The sequence below is a fragment of the Helicoverpa zea genome, chromosome 9, assembly GCF_022581195.2.
Source record: "Helicoverpa zea isolate HzStark_Cry1AcR chromosome 9, ilHelZeax1.1, whole genome shotgun sequence".
Taxonomy (NCBI): Eukaryota; Metazoa; Arthropoda; class Insecta; order Lepidoptera; family Noctuidae; genus Helicoverpa; species Helicoverpa zea.
Genome location: NC_061460.1, coordinates 10,655,649 through 10,678,489, shown reverse-complemented (window position 1 = coordinate 10,678,489; position 22,841 = coordinate 10,655,649). Strand labels below are relative to the sequence as shown.

The 22,841-nt window shown below is 35.9% G+C and overlaps 1 protein-coding gene across 7 annotated transcripts in view; it reads left to right on the top strand.

Annotated features, from left to right (window-relative positions):
* The first annotated feature begins 619 nt into the window (after positions 1-619).
* Positions 620-22,841, top strand: part of LOC124633437 (lethal(2) giant larvae protein) — a 48,570-nt gene continuing 26,348 nt past the window's right edge. For 4 of the 7 annotated variants that reach the window (XM_047168657.1, XM_047168656.1, XM_047168653.1 and 1 more), the window contains exons 1-2: positions 1,026-1,168; positions 1,241-1,333. In XM_047168657.1, the coding sequence (XP_047024613.1) occupies positions 1,166-1,168; positions 1,241-1,333 (96 nt within the window). In that variant the 5' untranslated portion in view covers positions 1,026-1,165. Of the gene's footprint in view, positions 814-1,025; positions 1,169-1,240; positions 1,334-22,841 lie in introns of those variants that run through there. The other 3 variants (XM_047168658.1, XM_047168654.1, XM_047168655.1) reach the window with 2 other exon arrangements.

Genomic DNA, 22,841 nt, shown 5'->3' with positions numbered 1-22,841 from the left:
AAAAATAGTTTTTAATGATTGGCAATTCTGAATATTGTATAAGCTGTGGGAGAACCGTTCAAATACTTATTATAAAAGTAGGATACTATCAATGCATACGATTAACTTACTAGAAAAATCTAATAATATACGTAATACCACAAATAATAGGTAATAAGTTTCATTGAAAGCTTATTAAAAATGTAAATTATGTAATCGATTTATTAACTCTGGCATTCACTTGACTTTAAAAATTCTACATTAGTTTTTGAACGCACCACAGCTGAATGTTGCATGGGTAAAAATATAAATAAAAATACGGTAGAATCAATCATATTTATATAACCTAAATATATTTTATACACATTCTGATGTGATATTTAAAATAAAAAAATGTTAGAATGTTGAATAGGTTTTTATGTACAAAAACATATAGCTATTTTTTATTCGAATTTACCATTTTACTTTTACAAGCTTGAATGCATTCTTTAAAACTCAGCTATAAACAGCTATTCATCAAAAAACTTAAAATGTAATGAAGTTAACAGTTACTATTGCAATCACAATAATTGAATTAAAGTACTTCTTTCAACTTCTGTAGACGGTTCTTAATTTAATTAGAACTTTGGGGAAAGTGCATTCAATATGTGGCAACACATAAAACCAGTCACGTCACTTCTCGACGTTAGTGTGGGTGCGTTGTGCGTGCGTGCGTTCATGAATTTGTGAGTGCTTTTTCATGTTTGTGTGTTTTTCTGACGCCGTTTGTGACTTGTCTGTCATCCCTCTAATTTTGGATTTTATCACTAAAACCCTTCAAACTGTCGTCTTTGGGTATGTAAACTTTACTTATCTACAGACATTCATTCATAGGTTACCCAAAACACTGTATTATTGTATTGTTAAACGTGTAACCTGTCGGTCAGGCGTTGTCTGCGGTCAGTGGCCATAATTCCAAATAGTGATAGAGTCACTTTAAATTGGGTGTTTTTCGGTATATTAGGCTATCGATCGTGTTATCTGCGAGGCGGTTATCTTGCGATTCTAAGTGTAGCTCGTGTTATTATCTCGGTGCGGGGGCTAGGCGATCGTATCGGCGGGTATGAGCTAACAGCCTATAAAACTCAGTCGGCTTTTTGATGCCGGTCGGTGTACTAGTGTTCGCGCGTCTAAGCATGAAATTATAATGGTGGGGGTAGTGTTGTCTGTCTGTTTGTTTTGTGTGGTGTGTGAAGTGAGCTAAGTGGTTGTTCTGTTGCAGGCCGGCAGGATGCTAAAGTTCATACGCGGCAAGGGCCAGCAGCCCTCTGCTGAGAGGCAGAAACTTCAGAATGAACTGTTTGCCTTCCGCAAGGTATGTACCTAGCATGCATTCATTTGTTTGTGCACAGATAATGCTGCACTTTAGAAAGTCCAATTCAAAAGTTGATTCAACTCTGACAAACTTTCTATCTGAAGCTGACAACAGGTTATTGTTTTGAAAATTAGCAACATAAGTTTCTATATTTATCAGTTCTCAAACAGTGATGCATTATGTCATTAGTTTGATAGCAGTGCATTTTTAAGCTTATCAACGCATACAAGAATGTACTTACTTCAAATCTTTTAGTATTAAAAATGTTACGTTTGTTATTTATCATTGAAAAACATAAAAACAAAAACTATTTTACTATTGAAGACAAGACATGGCTGTTCAAGTCATTTATAGAATTCTACTATTGATAAAATTAATTGATAGCCTAAATAATCCAACCATTGTAAAACAAAGATGAGTGTAGAACTTGAAGTGATAAAACTCTTCAATTAGTGTAAAACACAGCAATGTCTGTCTTAAGTTATTGTAGTGCTTTGTTAAAATGTACACAATAACAACAATGGTTCTTAAAGACATAAAAGTGTATTCACCTGTTGCACTCATATAGGTAATACTTTATTCTTAATTAACTTCTGTTTTATTAAAAAGAAAATAACTGCTTTATTATTTAAAAACAAAAACAATGTAAGTAAAAAACTGATATTAACTCAACTTTTGAAAATTGAAATTTTTATAAAAGAGCAACTTGTATAATCACAATTACCAATATTTTAACTGACTTTAAAATGGACAGAAAAACTTAATGAACTTTGAAAATTCAGAAAGTGCATACCTGACAACAACGTTGAGTCCTTAGTGCATTTTAGCTCGAGTTGCAGCATAAAACAAAAACTCCTATTTACTCTATGACATAATGATTGCACTGTGAGAATTCACGACAATGACCAATTATGACGCATTTCATATTCAATAAATAATACTCTTTGAATATCGAACTTTTTACAATAAGAAATGATTAATGTTTCATGTGTAGCTAATTGTAGTAGCTAATCTACTGTAAGCATGTCTGATTAGTTTGGGTATGTAGCTGTTTTAGCAAGGTCAAATAATTACGGCTTATGACCTTCTATGTACACACCCTGACTAGGTACTTTGTAAAGTTCCTTTCAGTAATCACAGTTACCGTTATAGATTTTAGTCGTGCAAATTAAATGATGCTTGAATTAAATGAACGTTGAAGAGACGAGTTGTGTTGTTGACTTCAGTTTATTGAAATAATTTTTGTACATGAAATAAAGTAAAAAAAAATTGACATTGTGCTTAAGGATACCTTATAGCATATTTATATTTCTAGCATTTTTTAAATAATTGTTTACTTGTAATTCTGTAACTCACAATAATGATAACTTAAAGAAATGAGTCACAAGTCACAGTTACCCATTTAGAATTTAATACTTTGTAAAAATACTAGGCCCCAAATATTACAAAGATAACAGGTCTGTTAGATTATAAAACTGTTTGTTCGTGTTATCGCCCTTTATTATTTGTTTTCTGATTAGATGTGGCACATAATTTTTACAGTTAAAGTACCTGAATTTTGGGCGACCAAAATGGGCCATGGTCGCAGTTACGACATATAGTTATCATGATTCATTAGGTTTGCAGAAACATGTTAGCTTAGGTTCCTATGTAGTAGATTATAGACATGTAAAGATAAGTGATAAGGTTCAGCAAATAATACATTTCAGTAACATTTATAACTATAAATGGCTTGGCTTGGTTTAATTAAAAAGTTATGTGAGAACAAATTCCTGAATTCAACTTGATTTTTTTTAGGGTTCCGTAGCCAAAATGGCAAAAACGGAACCCTTATAGTTTCGTCATGTCCGTCTGTCCGTCTGTCCGTCTGTCCGTCTGTCACAGCCGATTTACTCGGAAACTATAAGTACTACAGTGATGAAATTTGATGGGAATATGTGTTGTATGAACCGCTACAAAAATATGACACTAAATAGTAAAAAAAAGAATTGGGGGTGGGGCCCCCCATACATGTAACTGAGGGATGAAATTTTTTTTTTCGATGTACATACCCGTGTGGGGTATCAATGGAAAGGTCTTTTAAAATGATATAAAGTTTTCTAAAAAACATTTTTCTTAAAGTGAACGGTTTTTGAGATATCAGCTCTCAAAGTCGTAAAAAGTATGTCCCCCCCCCTCTATTTTTATAACTACGGGGTATAAAATTCTAAAAAAAATAGAGGTGATGCATGGTAATTAACTCTTTCAACGATTTTTGGTTTGATCAAAGTATCTCTTATAGTTTTTGAGATAGGTTGATTTAACTGTAATTTACGGAACCCTTCGTGCACGAGTCCGACTCGCACTTGGCCGGTTTTTAGTGATCATAAAATAAAGCGTGACCTACACATTGAACTATAGGTACTCCGATTAAACTAGATAACATAGATAAGAATAAGAATAACTTATTCATTTAGAAATATATTTTTATGCGTGTTTACTTCACGTCAGTTCTATCTTATTTTAAAAAAATGCTGTCTCGAGCAGTCGCTTTTTACCTACTAAAACTCCGGTAAGGACATCCGCGCCATTATTTTAACCGCAACCTCACATCAACAGCACGATCGCAATCGTCCAAAGACCATTCTAAAATGCACCATAACGTTGCAGATTCGCCATCACATACAAGGTCAAATCCAACATTCTTAATTTAAAATTATTACAAAACCAATCACAGTCCCGTTCGTATTGTTTACTACAATGACGAGCAATTCATAAAAGCCATCAGCATTAATAATATTGTCTATTGGACGTTCTCCGAAGCAAACCTCTTTCTTATTGGAATCTATTGATGATGACGGTCCCAATTGTGCGATGACACCATGAATATTGGAATCAAGGTCGACATATTGTTTCGAATTAACATTCAAGTGTTATGACGATAGACAATCTATAGCTTATAGGTAGCTAAACGGGTTTCATGAGTTAATGAACTCTCGAATTGTTTGCTGTGTTGTTATAGTTAGAAAATTTTGATATTATGCTAAAGTGCTGCTGGTTTGTTTTGAGTGTCTAGACTAAAACAGATGTTTAGATAATTGTTTTTTTTTATGTGTGTGTTAATAAAAGGTCGTTATCCGAGAGCATGTAAGTACACAAGTTTGGATGTGTGAAAGATGTTTCATTTAAGTGGTTATTTTTTAAATGACTATACAGTTCTCCTTAAGTAGCTGTTCTATTTAGAGTTCACACTAAATCCTAATCGTTTGTTAAGCGATGTCAACAACCCATTGAATGAGCATGTTAGGGTCAGATAGCAACCTCGTTTAATACGAGGCTATGAAGACTGTCAACAGCAAACCGGTGATGAAAGATTTTTTTGCCCAAAAATTATTCTTGAAATAAACTCTTATGTTCTAGAGCTTGTTACTAATAAATACATAACTAAACAATATAGTAGGGAGCGTTATCGTACTTTATCCGATAGCAGCAGATAATGTGGTACAATCGATATTGTGCCGTTTGTCACCAATGCAGTAGACTTAGTACTTACTACCTATGTATTTTCTTTAGAAGGAATATTTGTTGCTTTCGTTAGGGGCAAAGATATGCTGCTTATAGTTTTTGGCCCAAAATTGCCATCCAGCGACCCTGATCTACATCCTCTCACAGCTCTAGTCAAACGCTACCTTCGAATGTTCAGCACAAGCAATAAAAACGCCTACTACGTACGGAAAATTTACTACTACACGACAATGTTTGTCAACAAAGGAACAGAATCTGTCACTGTCTCAACATGCTGTGTACATAATGTACTATGTAGGTTTCTTTGCCAACAATCATACGTGTTTTCCATATAGAGGCCTCCCAGGTACTCTGTACTGGTATCCTTCGCCAAATGGTGTAAAAAATTAATTGCCTCATGAACCAAGCTTTTGATAACTTGAACACCTGGTCAATTTCGACGACTATTGATTAATGCGTGTGCAAAACGAGTAATGTTGTCCACAACAGTTTGTTTCTAAAATATAATCTGTTTTCATTGTTTGGTTCGGTGAATTTTGATTAGTTTGTTCTCGGAGTCGTGAAGCCTATATCTGAATAACTTTCAAAGTTCTAAAGCCTTATTTAATTAATCTAAAGGCCTTTTGTTTTTCAATTTTCTCTTAAGTGAAATGCCAGGCTTAATAAGACTCGATAGAATCTCTGAAGAATAAAGACATTTGAATTGATTAAATTTTTACCACAACAACATAGCTTGATAAGAACTATAATAATCGTTTAGCACCACTCAATCGTTTAATATCTCCATTATTTGTCCTGGCTTTGCAGTGTTTAGTCACTATCTGGATCGAAGTGCAATAAACGCCGCACCCTTCGCCTGGCCGTTAATTTTTATCGATAACTGATAATAAATATTTATCACCTTTCTAAGAAATGAATGTTCGGTAAATGGGCTGCGTTATTTATGGTGTGAATAATACTCGATATGTATGTGTATCGATATGTTGTGTGCATACCTATTCTTCTTCGTTGCAAGCTTGTTTTGTTTCGACTGCATTTTGTAAACAGTATGTAAATGTTGGAAAAAAATACCTTTTCAATCTGCAGATCCTTTTAAGAGTTGTGTACATTCATGCGTTGCATGCAATATTAATCTTAAGAGACGAATGGCATACATCAGAAATAAGACACCGCAAAATCTTGTTATAATGCATCCAATTTGCGAACATGCAACGCCAAATAAAGTCACATAAAATCCCATTCATAGGAAAACATTCTCCCTTATCGGGGAAGTAACAAGGCACTAGAACTTCCTCGGGATCTCGGAAGACGGAAATTTTAAGTGAATTTCTTCGTCGTACCCCAAGTTCTGTGCACCATCGTGTCCAACTTTGTTATCAGTGCCCGAGCCAGTTTACTTAAACTTGAATGCTAACCGTTGTAGACTTGCATTCACTAAATATAATGCTGAGAACTTTACGATAAGGGTTGCTACTTGTTATGCAGTTTGGAAGTTACTGGAATATATTGTTGTTGCTTAATGTATCGTTTATTTCGTGCGCTTGATCTACTTAAACATGGCAGTCTGCTCCTTTACCCAGTCTCTATGTGTATTGTAAGCCATTCCCATTTATTTTTGCATTACCTCACTGCAGTGTCTCTATGCGAATTCAAAAACATTTGTGCCGGCGTTCATTCAATTGGCTTCCAAATGATCATTTACATCAAAATCGTATATTCTATTAAAGTGAATAGCTCTCAATTTCGATGATACTGAACAAATGGAGTGCAAATTGTGGTTTTAATTAATTGCTGAAATTCCGGTCACGGGTATTAATAAAGCGCAGCTGCCAAAAGCTAGCTGAGCAACCGCAAACGATTTGCGGCCAGATGAAATTATTGACAGTACTTCTCTCAATTCTGTGGCTGTCATTTAGATTTGATTGTTCAGCATTTATTCATGGGGAATTAAATCGTGTTGTTCTTACTGGATCTCGAGTGTTGTGTTGTGTATAATCAGGGCAATACTCTTGTAGCTACAGAGATTAACTCCGTAATCCAATTGTTGACACGACATCGTCGACACCAATAGACATTACTGATATGAAGATAACGAAAGGTTTACTCTTGCAGAAAATACTACTAAACACGGTCGATTAGTTGTACAATGTAACTGAGGTTAGACAAAAGTTCGGAACATTAATGATGGAATTTGACCGAGGCTTTTCCTCAAATAGATGTGACGTAATTATGATAGCCGAATTACAGCTTTCACGAGATATTATAATGCAATTTAGTGTTATTATACCGCTAATGCTTGTTTAGTTGAAACTATAAAAATAATTCGATACGTTTATAACGATAAACAGTATTAACTATGTTTAAACACTTGCTCAGGTTAGCAACTAAGTACTTTTTTGCGCTTTAAATGTATGTTTCATTAGTGGTAACAATTTAGATTTTTTCTTCACGTGTTACCTATAGATTGAAAGCGTAGATTCTTACTGCTGATATTGACTCACCGTGAGAACTGGTTTGACATGCTCTGTACCTGTCACACGTTTAATAAAGGATTATATAATCGACAATCAGGTACATGAGTACTTTAGTTTTTCTACCGCTTCCATACAACCGATGTTTCTTGGAAGAGTAGGATTTGACGTAGTAATAATTTCGTAATTGTGCTATTTCGATGTTCAGAAATGCTGTCTTTTGTTAGCTCGTAATGAGAGCAAGTTACTGTAGGCATCGTTACGAATAAACCATTACGTATGGTGTAACTGAATGCCGATCTATAACGTCATCGAAAAAGGATTTATGCAAATGTCATTGGTCATAGGACTTCCCCTCGGTTTTGGTCCTTTAATTTTCCTTGTATTTTACGTATTTACATGTTATTTTAAATTTGGATTTTTTTATTGTCAAATAAGCGTAATGTCGATGGAAAATTGTATTAAGTACACGGGAACGTGACGTGTTATTTACTCTTGTCAGTGGATGCGAGCTGTAATTTTCATAATTTTGCATGCAAAGTGCCTTATATGAAGCATCAAGTTAATAGCAATTTGAGCTAACATTAGATTTACAACAGGTTCGAAAAACTTAAAAATAAATAACTCAAACACATTCTAACTTTCAAGTCTTGCCAACCTAATCATCGCTTTGCATGTAAGAATATTCACATAAAAGCGAGGTCAGACTACGGTAGACGGTTAGCAACAAACTCGTCCTAGGTGCCGCGCCCTCAAGCTGGGCTCAAGCAATTATGATTTATTATTATATCTAGGTACCTAGGTACGTACCTACGTTGTGTAGGAAAAGCTATGTCTAATTTGCATTGTGCAGCTCAGTAAACCAGTGCATACACGCCATTACAAATGCATTGATTAAAACGTTGTGAACCACGTGTAGCTATGAATTTTGTGTCATAACGAAAGCAGCGTGTTGTGTGGTTAATATGACAATTCTTGTCTGTCTCATGCATTCCATTTCTATAAAGTAATTCATTTACCACAACATTTTAATTTTATGGTTTACCCTAGGACATTATCGAGGTAAACTTACCTACTTGTATATCATAATAGGTACTGTGCAGTTGTATAAATCTGCTTATTCAAATGACCGGGTTTTTTGCCGTGAAATTTTCATTGCACAGATACTTGCATGCCTAATGTATTATTGCACTTCATTGAAGACACGAAAAGTTCTATCTGCCACACTAACCGCTAGCGATCATATCTCACGAAAATCTTTATCGGTCATTCCACGAATTTATTGCATCATTTCCAAATTTCATATTTCCAAAGTTTTTATTATTTTAGGGGATAGTAAGCTATTCATATTTTGAAAAGACTTCTGTCTTAAGGATAATCTTTCGCTATTCTTCACCAAACAATATTTCTACAAAGTTTCGGTCTAAGACAAAAAGCTTTTGACTTAAGGCCGCTATATTCAGGTCAGGCTGTACCCACGCCCCTTTCTTGGAAACCTCGTGGTAACCTTAGGCGAATCCCAAATAACAGGTAGACCCGTTTCGCAAATTCTGCGATCAATATCGCTATTCCTTTTATTTTACGGCTAATGTCTTCTCTTGGGCTTGCTAATTTTAGTACTTCATTTAATTCCGAAAAATATGCTGTTAAAAATGACTTCTTATCCTCCTTTTTTGTTTTTGTTGACACTGTCATCCATTCTTGAATGTATCTTCGATAAAAGGAAAGTCCTACATTTTTGTCGTCTACAGATTAACCTTTCAATGGTCAGGCGATTTTACATTATACTTATATAAAAACCAAGTCTTCTATCTAATCCTTAATTCAATTGGAACTATTAAATCTTTAAATCTCTACACCTCGTGCATCATGGTCAGAAATACTATTCTAATATGTTCAATTATGTTGAACTGACGAAACCACATTCCACGTGCCAGCACAGTTGTTAACCGATGGGCCACGACTTGCTTCTTTTGTACTGTCCGTATGTACTCTACTTACTACTCACTAAATACATGCGCCGGACTCGACCAGCAACATGCTTTCATAAAAAACAACTGTTCGAACAAATGCTTTATCCTATTTATAGGTTGGAAGATCAATATTAATGAGGAACCAATCGTTTGGTTTTTAATGCTCGTTTATGCACGATTTAACTCTTCAAGCAATTGTAAAGATGTATGTAAGTATCACACCAAATAAATAAGTAAAACAGAAGTGTTATGTTCACGATTAAATACCGGTAGTTATAGAGCAGTCAACAAAGTGTCTGATGAAAATATCCATCCACCAACCGGCTGCCAAGCTGGCTTCGGCCGATGATCTGTTCACCTTTCCGAAAGCCACAAATAAATATTTAAAAATAATGCCACGTAAGCTATTGTGTACTTTAGTAACATTTTATAGCTAACTATAGACTTGTGATGCTGTCCAGACGCCGACCATTTCATGATATAGCTTTTGGTATTTTAATTTGATGATATAAAAACTCCGAAGCAGCCACACGCTCGCGCAGGATTGAGTAACAGGCCGACGTCATTATTACATGCATTATTTTGTAAACCATCTCGGACATCCATCGTTTAATATCTCCATTCAATGTTTTTATTTTCAAATGCTTTCTCATGCATAGTATTACTACGTTGTGAATGTAGTATCGAACTGTTTTCCATTTCATTTGTAATAGCACCTTTTGAACTAGCGGCGAACTTTTTATGAACGTATCGTGATGGAACTCTCAATCTTTCTCCCCAGCATTCCACTGAGTGTTCACGTGATAGCAACTCATCCAATTTGCCTGTACATAGTTGGTCCAACAAGGCGCGATGCTCGTTACATGGGGGCACACATCTTAACCTCCATTAAGCCGCGTCATTGCCTGAAGTGCGCGCCTCCCACGGTTTCCTACTTGCTACAGACATCACCAATTCAGGCTAACTATTATAACACACATTTGGAGATATGTTCTTACGACCCGTTCAATTCCCGAGGGTGGCATTTCCTATTTTGGGCTTCCCGTTCTGTTTCTTGATTGGGCGAGCTCGCGAGATACTTCGCCAATTTAGTCTAGTAACCGCAAGTCATTTGAATGACTTCAGTGTATGTACACAGTTCATCTGGTGGGTATTTTTCTTACAATGGATTGACATCTAGATATCGGTGTAACAAATAGATAAAAACTTTTAACATCCGCCTGGAGGATCAACAATGCGCATTTTGGCTTACTTCGATTAAAAAAAATCTAATTCATTTCTACTTACTACAGATATATTATTGAAACATACATAACTCACTTAACTAACACTTAACAAGCTTGTAAGTAAATGTGTTTACTCTAACAGATTACACGTTCCTCATATTTGCATTGAGGAACGTTTCCGCGCCAAGTCTTTGCACGATAAGCTCAGATTTCTGGTTCATTCACCGACCAACCGCCATCGACATCATCGCATTATAATCGCAATATCTTATCATAATAAAACAAATTCTATAAAGCAAATTTACCATTTCATACATATGCAAATATAGAATTCAAATCAGTTTTCGTGGTTTCAATTCAAAAACTTTTTCTATCAATATGTTTTGCATTAAATAAACAATGTAAAATAGCTAACAGACAATTTCATCCCACAAAAATCCTTTTCTGAACCAATCTAAATAATTATCAGCTATGATTTATTCATAAATTCAGTAGAAACCAGGTTGCATATTGCAACAAAAAGTACCTTAAAAATCTATGAATGGATCAGCGTGTGGCACATCGAGCTTAGAATTAGTGTGGCATCTGTCAAATATGACAATTGACATAAAGGTAATGGCACATTGTTTAACCTTGTGTTCTGGCATCACGACGTGCTTATCATTTCACTCGTCAGTGGCAGAATCGTTGATATCGACATCGACAATCTGCCATAACCAAAAATAGAATAGAATAGAACCTTGTGTTCAGTGGAATTATTTGCAATGTTCAAATTCCTCACATTTTTGTTTCAATTGTGTGGTCGGGGCTTTTAGATACGGAATGCAATGCATGAAGTCATACATTTTAAAGTGGTCGAAAGTTTTGCTGTTTTTTTTTTTTTGAATGAGGTACTTTAGAAAAGGCGAGATAGTAACATCCATGGAGAAATAAAATACAACATTGGCTTTTAATGTATAAAGTTGTAAAATCTGCCTTTTAATGCCGAAATGATCGTAAAGATAGCTATTATGCTCATTTGATGCAGTAAAAGGCTTGTTCAAGTTGGTACGGCGCATTAAGTAAGCAATGACAATTACTGTGGGATGATCCCACAATGCCGAGGTTTTCGCATTGTGTTCGTGTATTAATGGTACGAGCGTTTCTCGTATTGCCTCTCTCCATTTTCTCTTGTTTTTTGTCAATGAATAACATTATACGTTTGGAATGTTGAGTATGGAAAATATCTTGTTAAGTAAGTAGCATTTTGGGACTTAAGATTTTTTTAGTTATAAAATATGGCAATTAAGGAAGTGTCTCAATTTGGGAAGTAGTTTTTATTATTTTTTCACAAGCTGAAGACGAGTGATGTTCTCAAAACATTACATTATAAGTAATAATTCGTTTCTTACACTGCCTATAACTATAGCTATACTCATCAAGTACATAAGATTATAAGTACATACGTTCATTGTACTATAATACGATTGATCAATGCGATGTCACGTACCAGACGTGTGGCTGGTTGATACAAAATGTATAAAAAAAATTAAAGCACTCTGAATGAGTTGCTTTTTTTAATAAAAATTGTTTCCTTTCTATATTCGAACACTGTAAGCTTGCCTGTCTAGCTAACGGATGAAACGTTAAATCGAATTATAGAAATTTGACACGGGGCTAAGCCTTTTCATGATTTTTTTCCGCATCAAAAATACTTTTTTTAAAGTCTTTATGGAAGCATTACGCCCAGGATGAAAGCCTAGAAAAATAACTAGTCCTAGTTATAGTTACTCAAATTAATAATTAACATGATTAAACAAGAATGTAAGTGCGTTTTTACAATGTAAAATACACAGTTTTGTTCAACACGCACATTTGCCGACTCATTTAAATTCAGCTCAATAGCATTGAATAACCTTTAGTAAAATGTTCAAAATAAAATGGGCACCTTACATACCATACCTTTCACAAAAAAAATGCTATATCAAATTCATACACTTGTGTATAATCACGTAGCCATCACTTCATACAAAAAATCATCCGTTACAATACATTTTTTACCACTTTATTGAACAAAAAGGTTCATAAGATTTTAACCTTTTTGTACCTCTATGCATAATGATTAAAAAAGAAGTTAGATTGTACTAGCTAGGCAGGCCTTTGTGGGCGGACGATCACCTCTGCGAAGGTCGAGCCTTTATTTATAGCCTAACAATGACATGCTCATCCTTAAACCTGTATGTCTGCACGCACTAATTTACTTCGATTTCGTATAACTGGGAAGTTTGACATATGTTCTTTTTATTTAATTTTAATAATTCTTATTATAACCTAAAGAAGACTCGGAATTTTGTGACATCATGCGTAACAAAGGACCAGAAATATATCTGAACACAATTTTAGTGTAAATCTCAGAGTGGAACAATCAAAACACAATTAAAAGCAAAGCACTTAAAAAACAAAACACTGTCTCAACAAATTGAATCACGTACTCGAACAGACAAAATTGCACCTGTTGTACAGTTGCACAATCTGCAAGGAAGCCTAACAGTAGCCGGGATATCAGGTCCACAGGCTTTAGAAGCCCTACACCAGGTTCGATGCACTCTATCGATTCTTCTGCTAATTACACTATGTAACCCTTGTAAGCACACACATTATAAAGAAAATTGTGTTGGCGCCATTAGACTTTGTTTGAACTGTAAACTTCTTTTAATTGAACCACTTAAAATATAGATTGAACTATCTAAACATTGCTCGAGCAGCGGATTTTGTAGAGGCTTGCCTATTGAACTAAATTGTGATGACTAGGCAATTGTGCTTCGGAGAAAAATTTTACAATTCTTCCATTGTAATGTTGAGTCTTTACAGAGAATTGAATCTGTAGAATTCTCTAATAAGTTCACGTGCAAGTCGTAAATAGAATTCAGGAAATGGTGTGTCCTACTGCAATTTGCTTGCAGTCGGCTAGCAGTCCAGTTTTTCTAGACAATACATTACTGCAAGCAGTAAAAGCTCACGTAGATAGCATTGTCTGGGAAGCTAGACAATGTATCTACATAAAGTGAGACTACCTTGGTAAGGTTCAGACTATATGGATGAGCATTTTATTTTCTCTCTTCATTTGAATAATCTGGGATTGAAGGTTTTGTTTTGTCTACCAGGGGAGCTTAAAATTGAAAAAAAAAATCTTCATACATTACTTTTTGGGTTTAAGGGCAGTCTGGGAAGAGCAGAGATTTTGCTACTTTAACAATCACATAAAACAGGCGTGCATTTCTTTGTATGTGTGCAGATTTATAGAGCTCTTGCATGATGTCATGAATGGGGAAAGTGTTAAACGAGGAAAGGTGCTGACTATCGAGTACAATCTAGACTTCTTTTATACGGATGCTAAAATAAAAGCTAAACATAGTCTAGACTTTGATAACTTTAATACTTTCTTTGATTTCATTGCTTCTCAGCAAACAAACCACAACTCTGAACATGAATTTGCCAACACAAATAAATCAATGTAGTAAAACGTTTGGAAGACTGCGATACCCAAGACCTTTGCGTTCCCTTCGCACAGTTAGATCAAATTCCTTTCATTTACGATTGTTTTACTGCCCGCTATTAGCTAATACGAGAATACACCTCGACCACCATAAAAGTTTTATTATTGACGTAGGAAAGCGTAATGAATGATGTTTCGTGCGTATTTTACTACGGCCTTATGGTGTAGGGGACGTAACATCGATTCCTTATTGGATGTTTGCGTGATACCCTTACAATAGTATTGTTTGTTTACTAAATATTTACCGTCTTATCACAAAAACTTTTAAACGTCAGTTTATGCCTTGTCTAAAAAAATGTCAAATTATGACGTTGACATATGGTTCATTTTGCAGCCAAAATTTTATTAGACAAGTGTAAAACAGGGTTTAAAGTTTTTGTAGTAAGGCCCTTAGGGGTGGTTAATTTGTTGTATCTGTGAAGGTTTGCTCCATTTATTCTTCCCAGATTTAACAATCCGGAACTGCTAAACATTTATGGCCTTACTACAAAAACTTTAACCACTGTTTTACACTTGTCTAAAAAAAATGTGGCTCCAAAATGAACCATATGTCAACGTCATAATTTGACATTTTTTTAAACAAGTCTTAAACTGACGTTTAAAAGTTTTTGTGGTAAGACGGTTATCGTTTTTGGGGTTTCTTCCATTTTGTAATTCCGTGAGCTTTACGAACTACATATTTTTTCTCAGCATTTCTATCACCGCTTAGGAGTATATTCAAAGTCTCTTTCTTCGATAAACCTGATGTACTTTATATTCAATTATAGTTCGGCCATTCAGAGAATGCGTTCCTGACACGTCGCGATTGAACTGACGACGTAACTTTGCAATGGCGTTGCAGTTACGATAAAAATATTTTTGCTGGTTGTTTACCGTTTTAACAATTGAGGAGCATTAAAACAACATTATTATATCAATAATCAATGAATGTTATTACGTCGTCAGTTCAATCGCGACGTGTCAGGAACGCATTCTCTGAATGGCCGAACTATATAGAATCCTTGACGGAACATTATCGTTTACAACATCCGTGAGTCATTTGACTAGAACAAGTGATGCGGCCAACAGTACATATGTACCTACTTCTAAAATTATTGATTGCATCGTTATCGGCCGGAGATAACACTATCGTGGTATAGTATCGACGATTACTCGCCCTTCTTGAAGGAGACCGAGGTTGTCTGGATAAAGGGTACCTTTGGATATAAATCTATTTGTTTCAGTTGTGGGCCTTGAAATCCCACGTCTAGTTCCATTCGTTATCAGAAAAATATAAAGGCATGGGTAAGGGAAAAGGTAAATTAATAACTTGAGGACAATATTTATATAGCCGTTTATCTCTCCAACTAAGCCGTGAAGGTAAAGGGACCGTAAAGAGGTAATTTTAGGGTCCATAAACGATGATGAAGTATTTCCTTAGATAATTTCTTCGGGCGAGCTCCTCATCACATCTTGTAGTTAATTGTAGTTATATATAAACTGGTGCTTACTACAGGTTAATCACGGTCGCTCTGGCCCCCTTAAATATGCTAATTGTTATCACGCTATAAGGACATCTACTGCAAACAATTTTATTTAAATATAATTGCGAGGAAATGGCGGCACAGCTATTGCTATGGACATTAAAATTCATAAAAACATTAACAAGTTCATAATCAACCTTAAATGATATTTTATTTAAAGGATTGTAGATATATAACCAGCTCTCGGTTGTGTAAAATTACCCTCTAGCGACACTGAAATCTGCATTAAAATATTCCACGTTTTCGCTCTGAAAATAAGAACGGGGGGAAAGACCAGCTTTAGAATTTTTGAACATGGAATATGTAAGCACGTAATTCTTACCCCTAGGTTAACAGACATTGCACCCTCGAGAACGCCTTCCAATAAATCTAAACTTGTCCAGTGTAAAATGTGCACGTGCAAACTGGTTTGCTTTACGTCTATTCCAATCTTTTACGCAGTATATCGTAGAACTAGATTTGACAGCACGTTAGTCTGGGCAAATAGGAAAATATTACTCAATATCAATATTTGGACTGTAAATAAAGATATGTTTGTGTAAGATTTTATGTCTAGTAACTTGTGGTAAATCACGCACTATTTGAATGAGTGGCTTTCAAACTTTCATTCTTCATTCAACGCTGTTATTGAATAACACAAATAAGGTCTAATCCACAAGCAATACCTCAAAAGAAGCTCCTCTGTTTGAAAGTTTTAACTCCAATAATTGTGTTCTAATTGAATAGCATTCCATGTACGAGTCCAAGTACGTTCATTAAACTGCCACTAACACTTTTACAACCGAGCATCTAACTCTTGTTCAAGTACACTGACTTAGGCATCGTTCACACCAAACGTATTGTCCGCCGCTGACTGTGAGCGCGCGTTACGCAGTTTATTGCTTTTCCATATATATTGAAATTGTCGTTCACACCGAACCGACTATACGCTGTTACGTCGTCTGTTGTAGCTGACTCTCAGTAGCCGATTATTTTACTACGCGACTATGCACGGCGGACGCGGATTGGCTACGCGGACGCAGTTGCCGAATAGCGCCGCTCCGCCGCGTACGCACCGCCGCTCCGCCGCGTCCGCACCGCCGCGCAGTGATGCCAGATTGGGGGGATTCCCCTCAAATTTGGGGGTATTTTCTGCCCATGGGGGATTTTTTGGGGGGAACAATCCTTTGGGGGGATCAGCGGGAAACTACACAAGAAACTGTAAGAATTTTCACTGTACATGAAATATTTTTATTGAGCCTAAGTTACTATGGACGTCTGACATTGTTCTTTTCGCAATTGTTTAAACGTGATTGATTTGATTATAATAAATAAGTGTTGATTACAGTACAAGTTGTTTTCCTCTTACCTTAAAGTAATTGTCAATCTTTCTTCTGGCTGAATAGCACGTCGATAATTAGTGTCCCTTTTATATAAACTTATACGTATTAAAGATAGTAACTCATCGAATGTTTTTACTGTCATACGAAAATATTTCTTGAACTTATTTGGATAAAGTCTATATTCGAAATATAAAGTATGAAATTGACCAAGAAAACATCTCTTCAAATTTAAGGGATGTACCCACAATCTCTTCTTTTTATTATTTTCGTCTTCCTCTAGAGCTTCGCAAATGGCAACTATCTGAATGCGCATCATTTAATTGAAATATCAGTAAACGTCCGATTTTTTTTTAAAATACACTAGTTTTATCGTATGGGAACCACGAGTGATCTCAGAGATCGTTTATAAAATACTACGAGCAACTTCAAATACTGAGCTCTTTTATGTGTAGAATAGTCGGCCGCTCAGCGTACGCATCTAGTGTGAACCTACACGAGCGTATTCTTTTGTTCACACATGTAGCGCATCGTACGCTATAGCCTATTGTCGGCTTGGTGAGTACGCGTACTGCAGATTGAGTCGACGTTCACACTGAGGCCGACTGTGAGTATACTCACAGTCAGCGGCGGACAATACGTTTGGTGTGAACAATCCCTTAGCCAGGACTACAGTGCTTTACAAAATGAAAAAGAGCTATCACATAAGTTCCCTTTTCCCAGCCTGAGTTGGATCGTTGAACTTTATTTCTGACTACATGTCTCCTTAGATGGCTCAGTACTTTGGAGCTTGCTGAGCCTGGAATGAAACTTCGCAAAGTTAAGCTTCGTAAATAAGAAAGCTATCTAAAATAAAGCTGAATAGGCTCGTAAGTTCTATTTCTTGGAAACTTTTTCGTTCATTTATTGACTAAAGGACTCACTTTATTGAGTCTTTATTAAGTTCCTTAGGATTATCTTTTAAAAGCTATAATGGTGATATAGCACTTGAAAAGATCTGGAGCATAACGCAATCCAAAAATTGGCAACATCTCTTATTAATGCGACTCTGTAAGTCTCACACATAGAAACTAAAAGCTTACCATGTGATTTTATATCATTCAAGATCAGTACCAATCAGACCAACTACATAAACTCGATTCATAGAATCTACATTCGTTTTCAAATGCCTGTCGGTATATACGTTACCCGTCTGCCCCCTCCGAAGGTCGGGCCCAGGTATGTTATCGTAACTCATAGCTGACAACGACCCGTGCCTGAATCTGCATGAATATTTATGATCGTTGCCATGCACCGTGTTTTGTTTGTAGTACGTGGGTGCTCGTGGTCTGATGTTACGAGTATGGGAGCCCGATTTGCAAGTTTGGAAATAGTCTTGCTGAATGATGAATATGACGATTTTCTTGATGGTAGAGGGGCTTGTCGGTAGCTACAGGGGAGTTTTATTGATCTTGCTATGGTTGCGTTTTTTGTAAGTAGTCCTGTGCTATATTAGGATTATACAACACAGAGGTTTCATAATTTGGTCTCATAAATATATGATTCTAGTTGACAATGTGTGCAGTATTCTCAATGACAACCGCGCCTATCGTTCCGCTAGGCGGTATCGAGATCACGCGGCGTGCTCCATTTCCTATTCATTGCATAATTCAATCGCATTGCATACGAGAATCGATTTTCACTTTCGCGTGCATTCGATTCTATAGAAATGTTTATTTTTAATACTTACCCAAGATCGAAACTGACAGTAGGTAATTGTTTATACTTTGTATCAGTAAGTTTATTACAATGTATTGAATTATTTCTGTGAAAATGCGTTGTTTTGCTAAACAGACCTTTTCTATTATGAATATTACGTCAGGTACATCCGTGGTAAATATTGGCACAGGCACATAGCCACATAAAACCATTCAGGAAGACCACCAAGTTGCCTGTCGTGATAGGGTTATTCGCGGTATATCGATTACGTTTCTAATTCGTTGACCCTTTGAGTAGGACGAGAATGAACAGCTGTCATCTCAAGAATTAATTAAACATACAATACTGTACCGTTAACTGTTCATTAACTTATTAAACCGTCAAGTCTTTATTTAGAGATACGTACGCAAACTTATTTACTGCTGTCTCACACTTCTGCCGTTCAAACTTAGGCCTTATTGTTGTAGCAACACGGTGTTCAGTGATTGCATGTATTAATGGTGCACGTTGGAAAGAGGTTGTGATCGGATGTAGGTTCAAATGTTAAAAGCAACGGTACTCCGCCTCCTTGCTGCACGAACTCACGAAGTTTCACCGTATTGAGATCGTTGCATTGTTGCCAGCCTTATATGGCTGGTGTCACCTTTGATGTTTAAGTGTTATACGTTTGTATATAGGAGTTTTAAGTTATTTATTGCTGGTTTAAATGCTATAAATTCTTCATCTAATAGATCCACCAGGTACATAAAATCGAATCTGTCTCCATGGTAATCACTGATGACGTAATACGCCCTTGGATAACGAGCGCATCAGACCCGCACGATCCAAATTGCAAATTTATAGGTTTTGTATCACGATGGGATTTATTTAAGGTCAAAAACATCTGTTTACACTTACAGTACGCAAAGAGCTTGTTCATTTCGAAAGAGCAAATCATAAGACTTTCACTGAGAAGTTGCATGCTAAAAATAGTAAGATAAAAAGTTGAATAAAAAACGTTGAAGGAATGTTGGCCTTATTTCTGAGACACGTAAAAAATCATTAGGCGGTTATGGTTGATGTGAGGTGTGATTAGGCGTAACATACTCTATGACAACCGCCTCACTTATTTTGTGGTTTCAGTTAAAATGCAAATAACCTATGCACCATATTATTCATTGACAGACTTCATTGCAAAAGCATTTGAAGGTACATTGCCTGTCAACAGAGAAGGTTAAGGATACATTTGTGTTTATATAACCTATTTTCCTTTGTTTACGTAATAGTTCTACGTCATTGCTGTACTAAATATATTCATCGTGCCTTCAATTCTTAATGATAAACAATTTCAAGGGAATTAATTCCTCCATTGTATTTGACAGTGATTTTCAAATCTGCTCAAAAACTTCAATTAGTTTTTTTTCCTCAACCGTTGTTGGAGGCAAAGGAAACACTGCAGTGAGCCGTGCACTCGTGCTGAATGTCAATAGGTGTCTGACTCATGCATTCTACGATCACCTGCACGGTCCTCTATGATTGCAGCCCATTATCTACGGCTGTTACACCACAAACTATTTACATTGACGACTTTGTTTGAACGGAAAAGTCAATCATCCCTATCTATCTGTAAACGTATCATGTTTTTTATTTATTTACGAGTGTTCTAGGATACTGTTGATTCACTAGTTTGGTGCTTTGATAATGATACAGGTTATCTTATCCGCAACCTGAATCATATTTCCAAGCATAATCCGTGTTGTATCATGAAGTCTAGGAAATATTGCGATTATGGTCTTCCGAGAAAATTATGAAAATGCCTCATAGTGGAATTTGCAAATATCACAAAAATATTTTACTTAGAAATTATGTGCAAGCCTATTGATTTGCGATACCTACCTGACGGAGTTTCAATGACAGTCGCTTTCTCAGAAAGTAAAGAATATAATATGGTTTTTGTGAATGTTTGCGTTTCGTTTCATTGTTCTTTAATTTTTTTATGACAAATCCCACGTATACCTTAAGTTCATGTATTTTCTGAAGTTAACTTGTAAGTAATTCCACAGTACATAGCGGAAAATAAACTGCATTATACATAAATCCAGCTATTTTTAATTCCAAGTGTGGTTGGGAACATCAATCGCTCCGTAATGCGTCACTATTTATCAATGGGCTCAGTTTACCTTGTAAATCACTGTCCACTTGAAATCTAGTTTGTATACACGCTAGCATTTCACTCACTACTAAAAAAGACTAAACATCCTTTCATTATATGAATGACATTTTGCGAAGCGCCGGCGCAACTCAATGGGGCAATCACCGGCGCATGCGCCCTCCCAGTATAGTCATCGATAAAGGAAATCACTCCATCCATATAAGGTGCGATGCCTATTACTGGTATTACTTAAGCTAATTGAACGCTTTATTATTCAAGCCCAGCCTAGATCGCCTTTAATCGCTATTTATTGCTAGTCAATGGAATTAGTGGATGGATCTTAATAAATCCTTACTTGGAACTACGGAGTATTTACTTGTCAATCTCTATAATTTGAATGGGAATTCTTATTTATATTTAAAGGAATTTTTTACTGTAAAGAAGTCCAGAGTTGTAAAATCTGGCATAACGTGCGGTTATCACGTACAATCGATTACTCACTGCGTACCGGTGGCAACAATGGCGACGCCTGCGCACTGTGGCTGCGGAAGTTGTGCAGGAAGCCAATGACTGACACCCAGACGTAACCCGTCCTACGTTGATAGTGACGTCATTCTCATTCAGTTAGCACGCTCATTTTTTTTGGTAATCAACACATTTCAGAGATACCATAAAGTTATAATTTATAATGTTTTACTTCATCGTATTGGGATTTATTGCAATGATATTGGGACATGTACAGAATTGTACCATTGATCCATAATAGTGGGACGCTATATCTACAATTGAGTGATTCGTAAATGGTTCACGGATTCATTGTTCCAAAGACGCACTTAATTCAAAATCATCCATTGAACCTACAATCTAATCGAATAACTTCAAACTTATCGACACACATCCATTCTGATTCATTGATGCAACAGCAAGGTTGCTGAACTCACATTGATCGATATTTTCCACCAGCCAAGCGAAAAATTACATGCCAACAATACGCAAAGCTCTACGAACATGAACTGATTCTATTTCTATGTCTCACAACGCTTAAAAACCAGACAACCTTTTTTATTGTAACCTCTAGTTTAATTTCTCAAGTGGTTTTGGTATAAAACATCAAACCTCTCGAACGAACAGTCCGTTTGTTTATTGGCACGCTGACAGACCGCTATAATAACAAGTCGGGCAGGAAAAGCTTATTAAAAAGTAATTTAGTAGCTGAGCTAAGCACTTACACGTGTCAGTCTATGGGATCTGTTTTGACAGACACACTAACACCTGCCTATCAAAGCGATTGGTCTACCATTCGCCGTTATGTAGAATCAGTTTTATTAATATCTGTGCTTGGTCCATTCGTAGACATGGCATCACTAATCTAGCTCAGATTTTGTTTCAGACTTACATAAAACGTAACAATAAGGCAACAGTCGATTAATATTTGGGTAATCAAAAACATTTACTAACCAGTAAATATCATCCGAGAATCTCGATTTCAATCATCTCTACTCAAATTCTATTTTTCTTCGTCTTTTCGTCGAAATGTTCATGTCTATCAAAACTGTTGATGGGTAAATACGAATTGACCGTCTCGTTGACCTTCATATTTCAGCTTCTGTAAATCAATCTCTTCCAATCAACTGATGGCTGATGTCATTACGTCGTTTCTTGATGATTTCAAACAAGCATCTAATCTAATTCATTTTCGCTACATTAACCAGAATTACTTCTTGAAAATCAAATTCTATAAGTCTATCAAGTCGAAAAACAATATTTTTATTTCTATTAATATTAGAAGTCGTTGACTTTATAATGCGTACGCTTGGATTCGCACTGCGTCGTCGACAAGGTTTCCGTTTCCTCCCCAAAGCCTTATAAGGACCGTGTGAAGTTCTACAATACATTTTAATATAGTACGGAATGCTACCGAATTTGTTACGAGTTTCACGGAATTTTTCAGACCCAATTTGGAACGTGAGATTTCTTTGCCAACGCTTCTTGCAATTCCATGAATTTTATATTTTAAAGCTCTGTCGGAAGATAGATCATAACATAAAGTTGTTATTAAGAAGTTACGTCCAATTATCTGTAGTAGGGGATAAAATAATTAAAAAACGTTATCTTGAATAAGTCGACT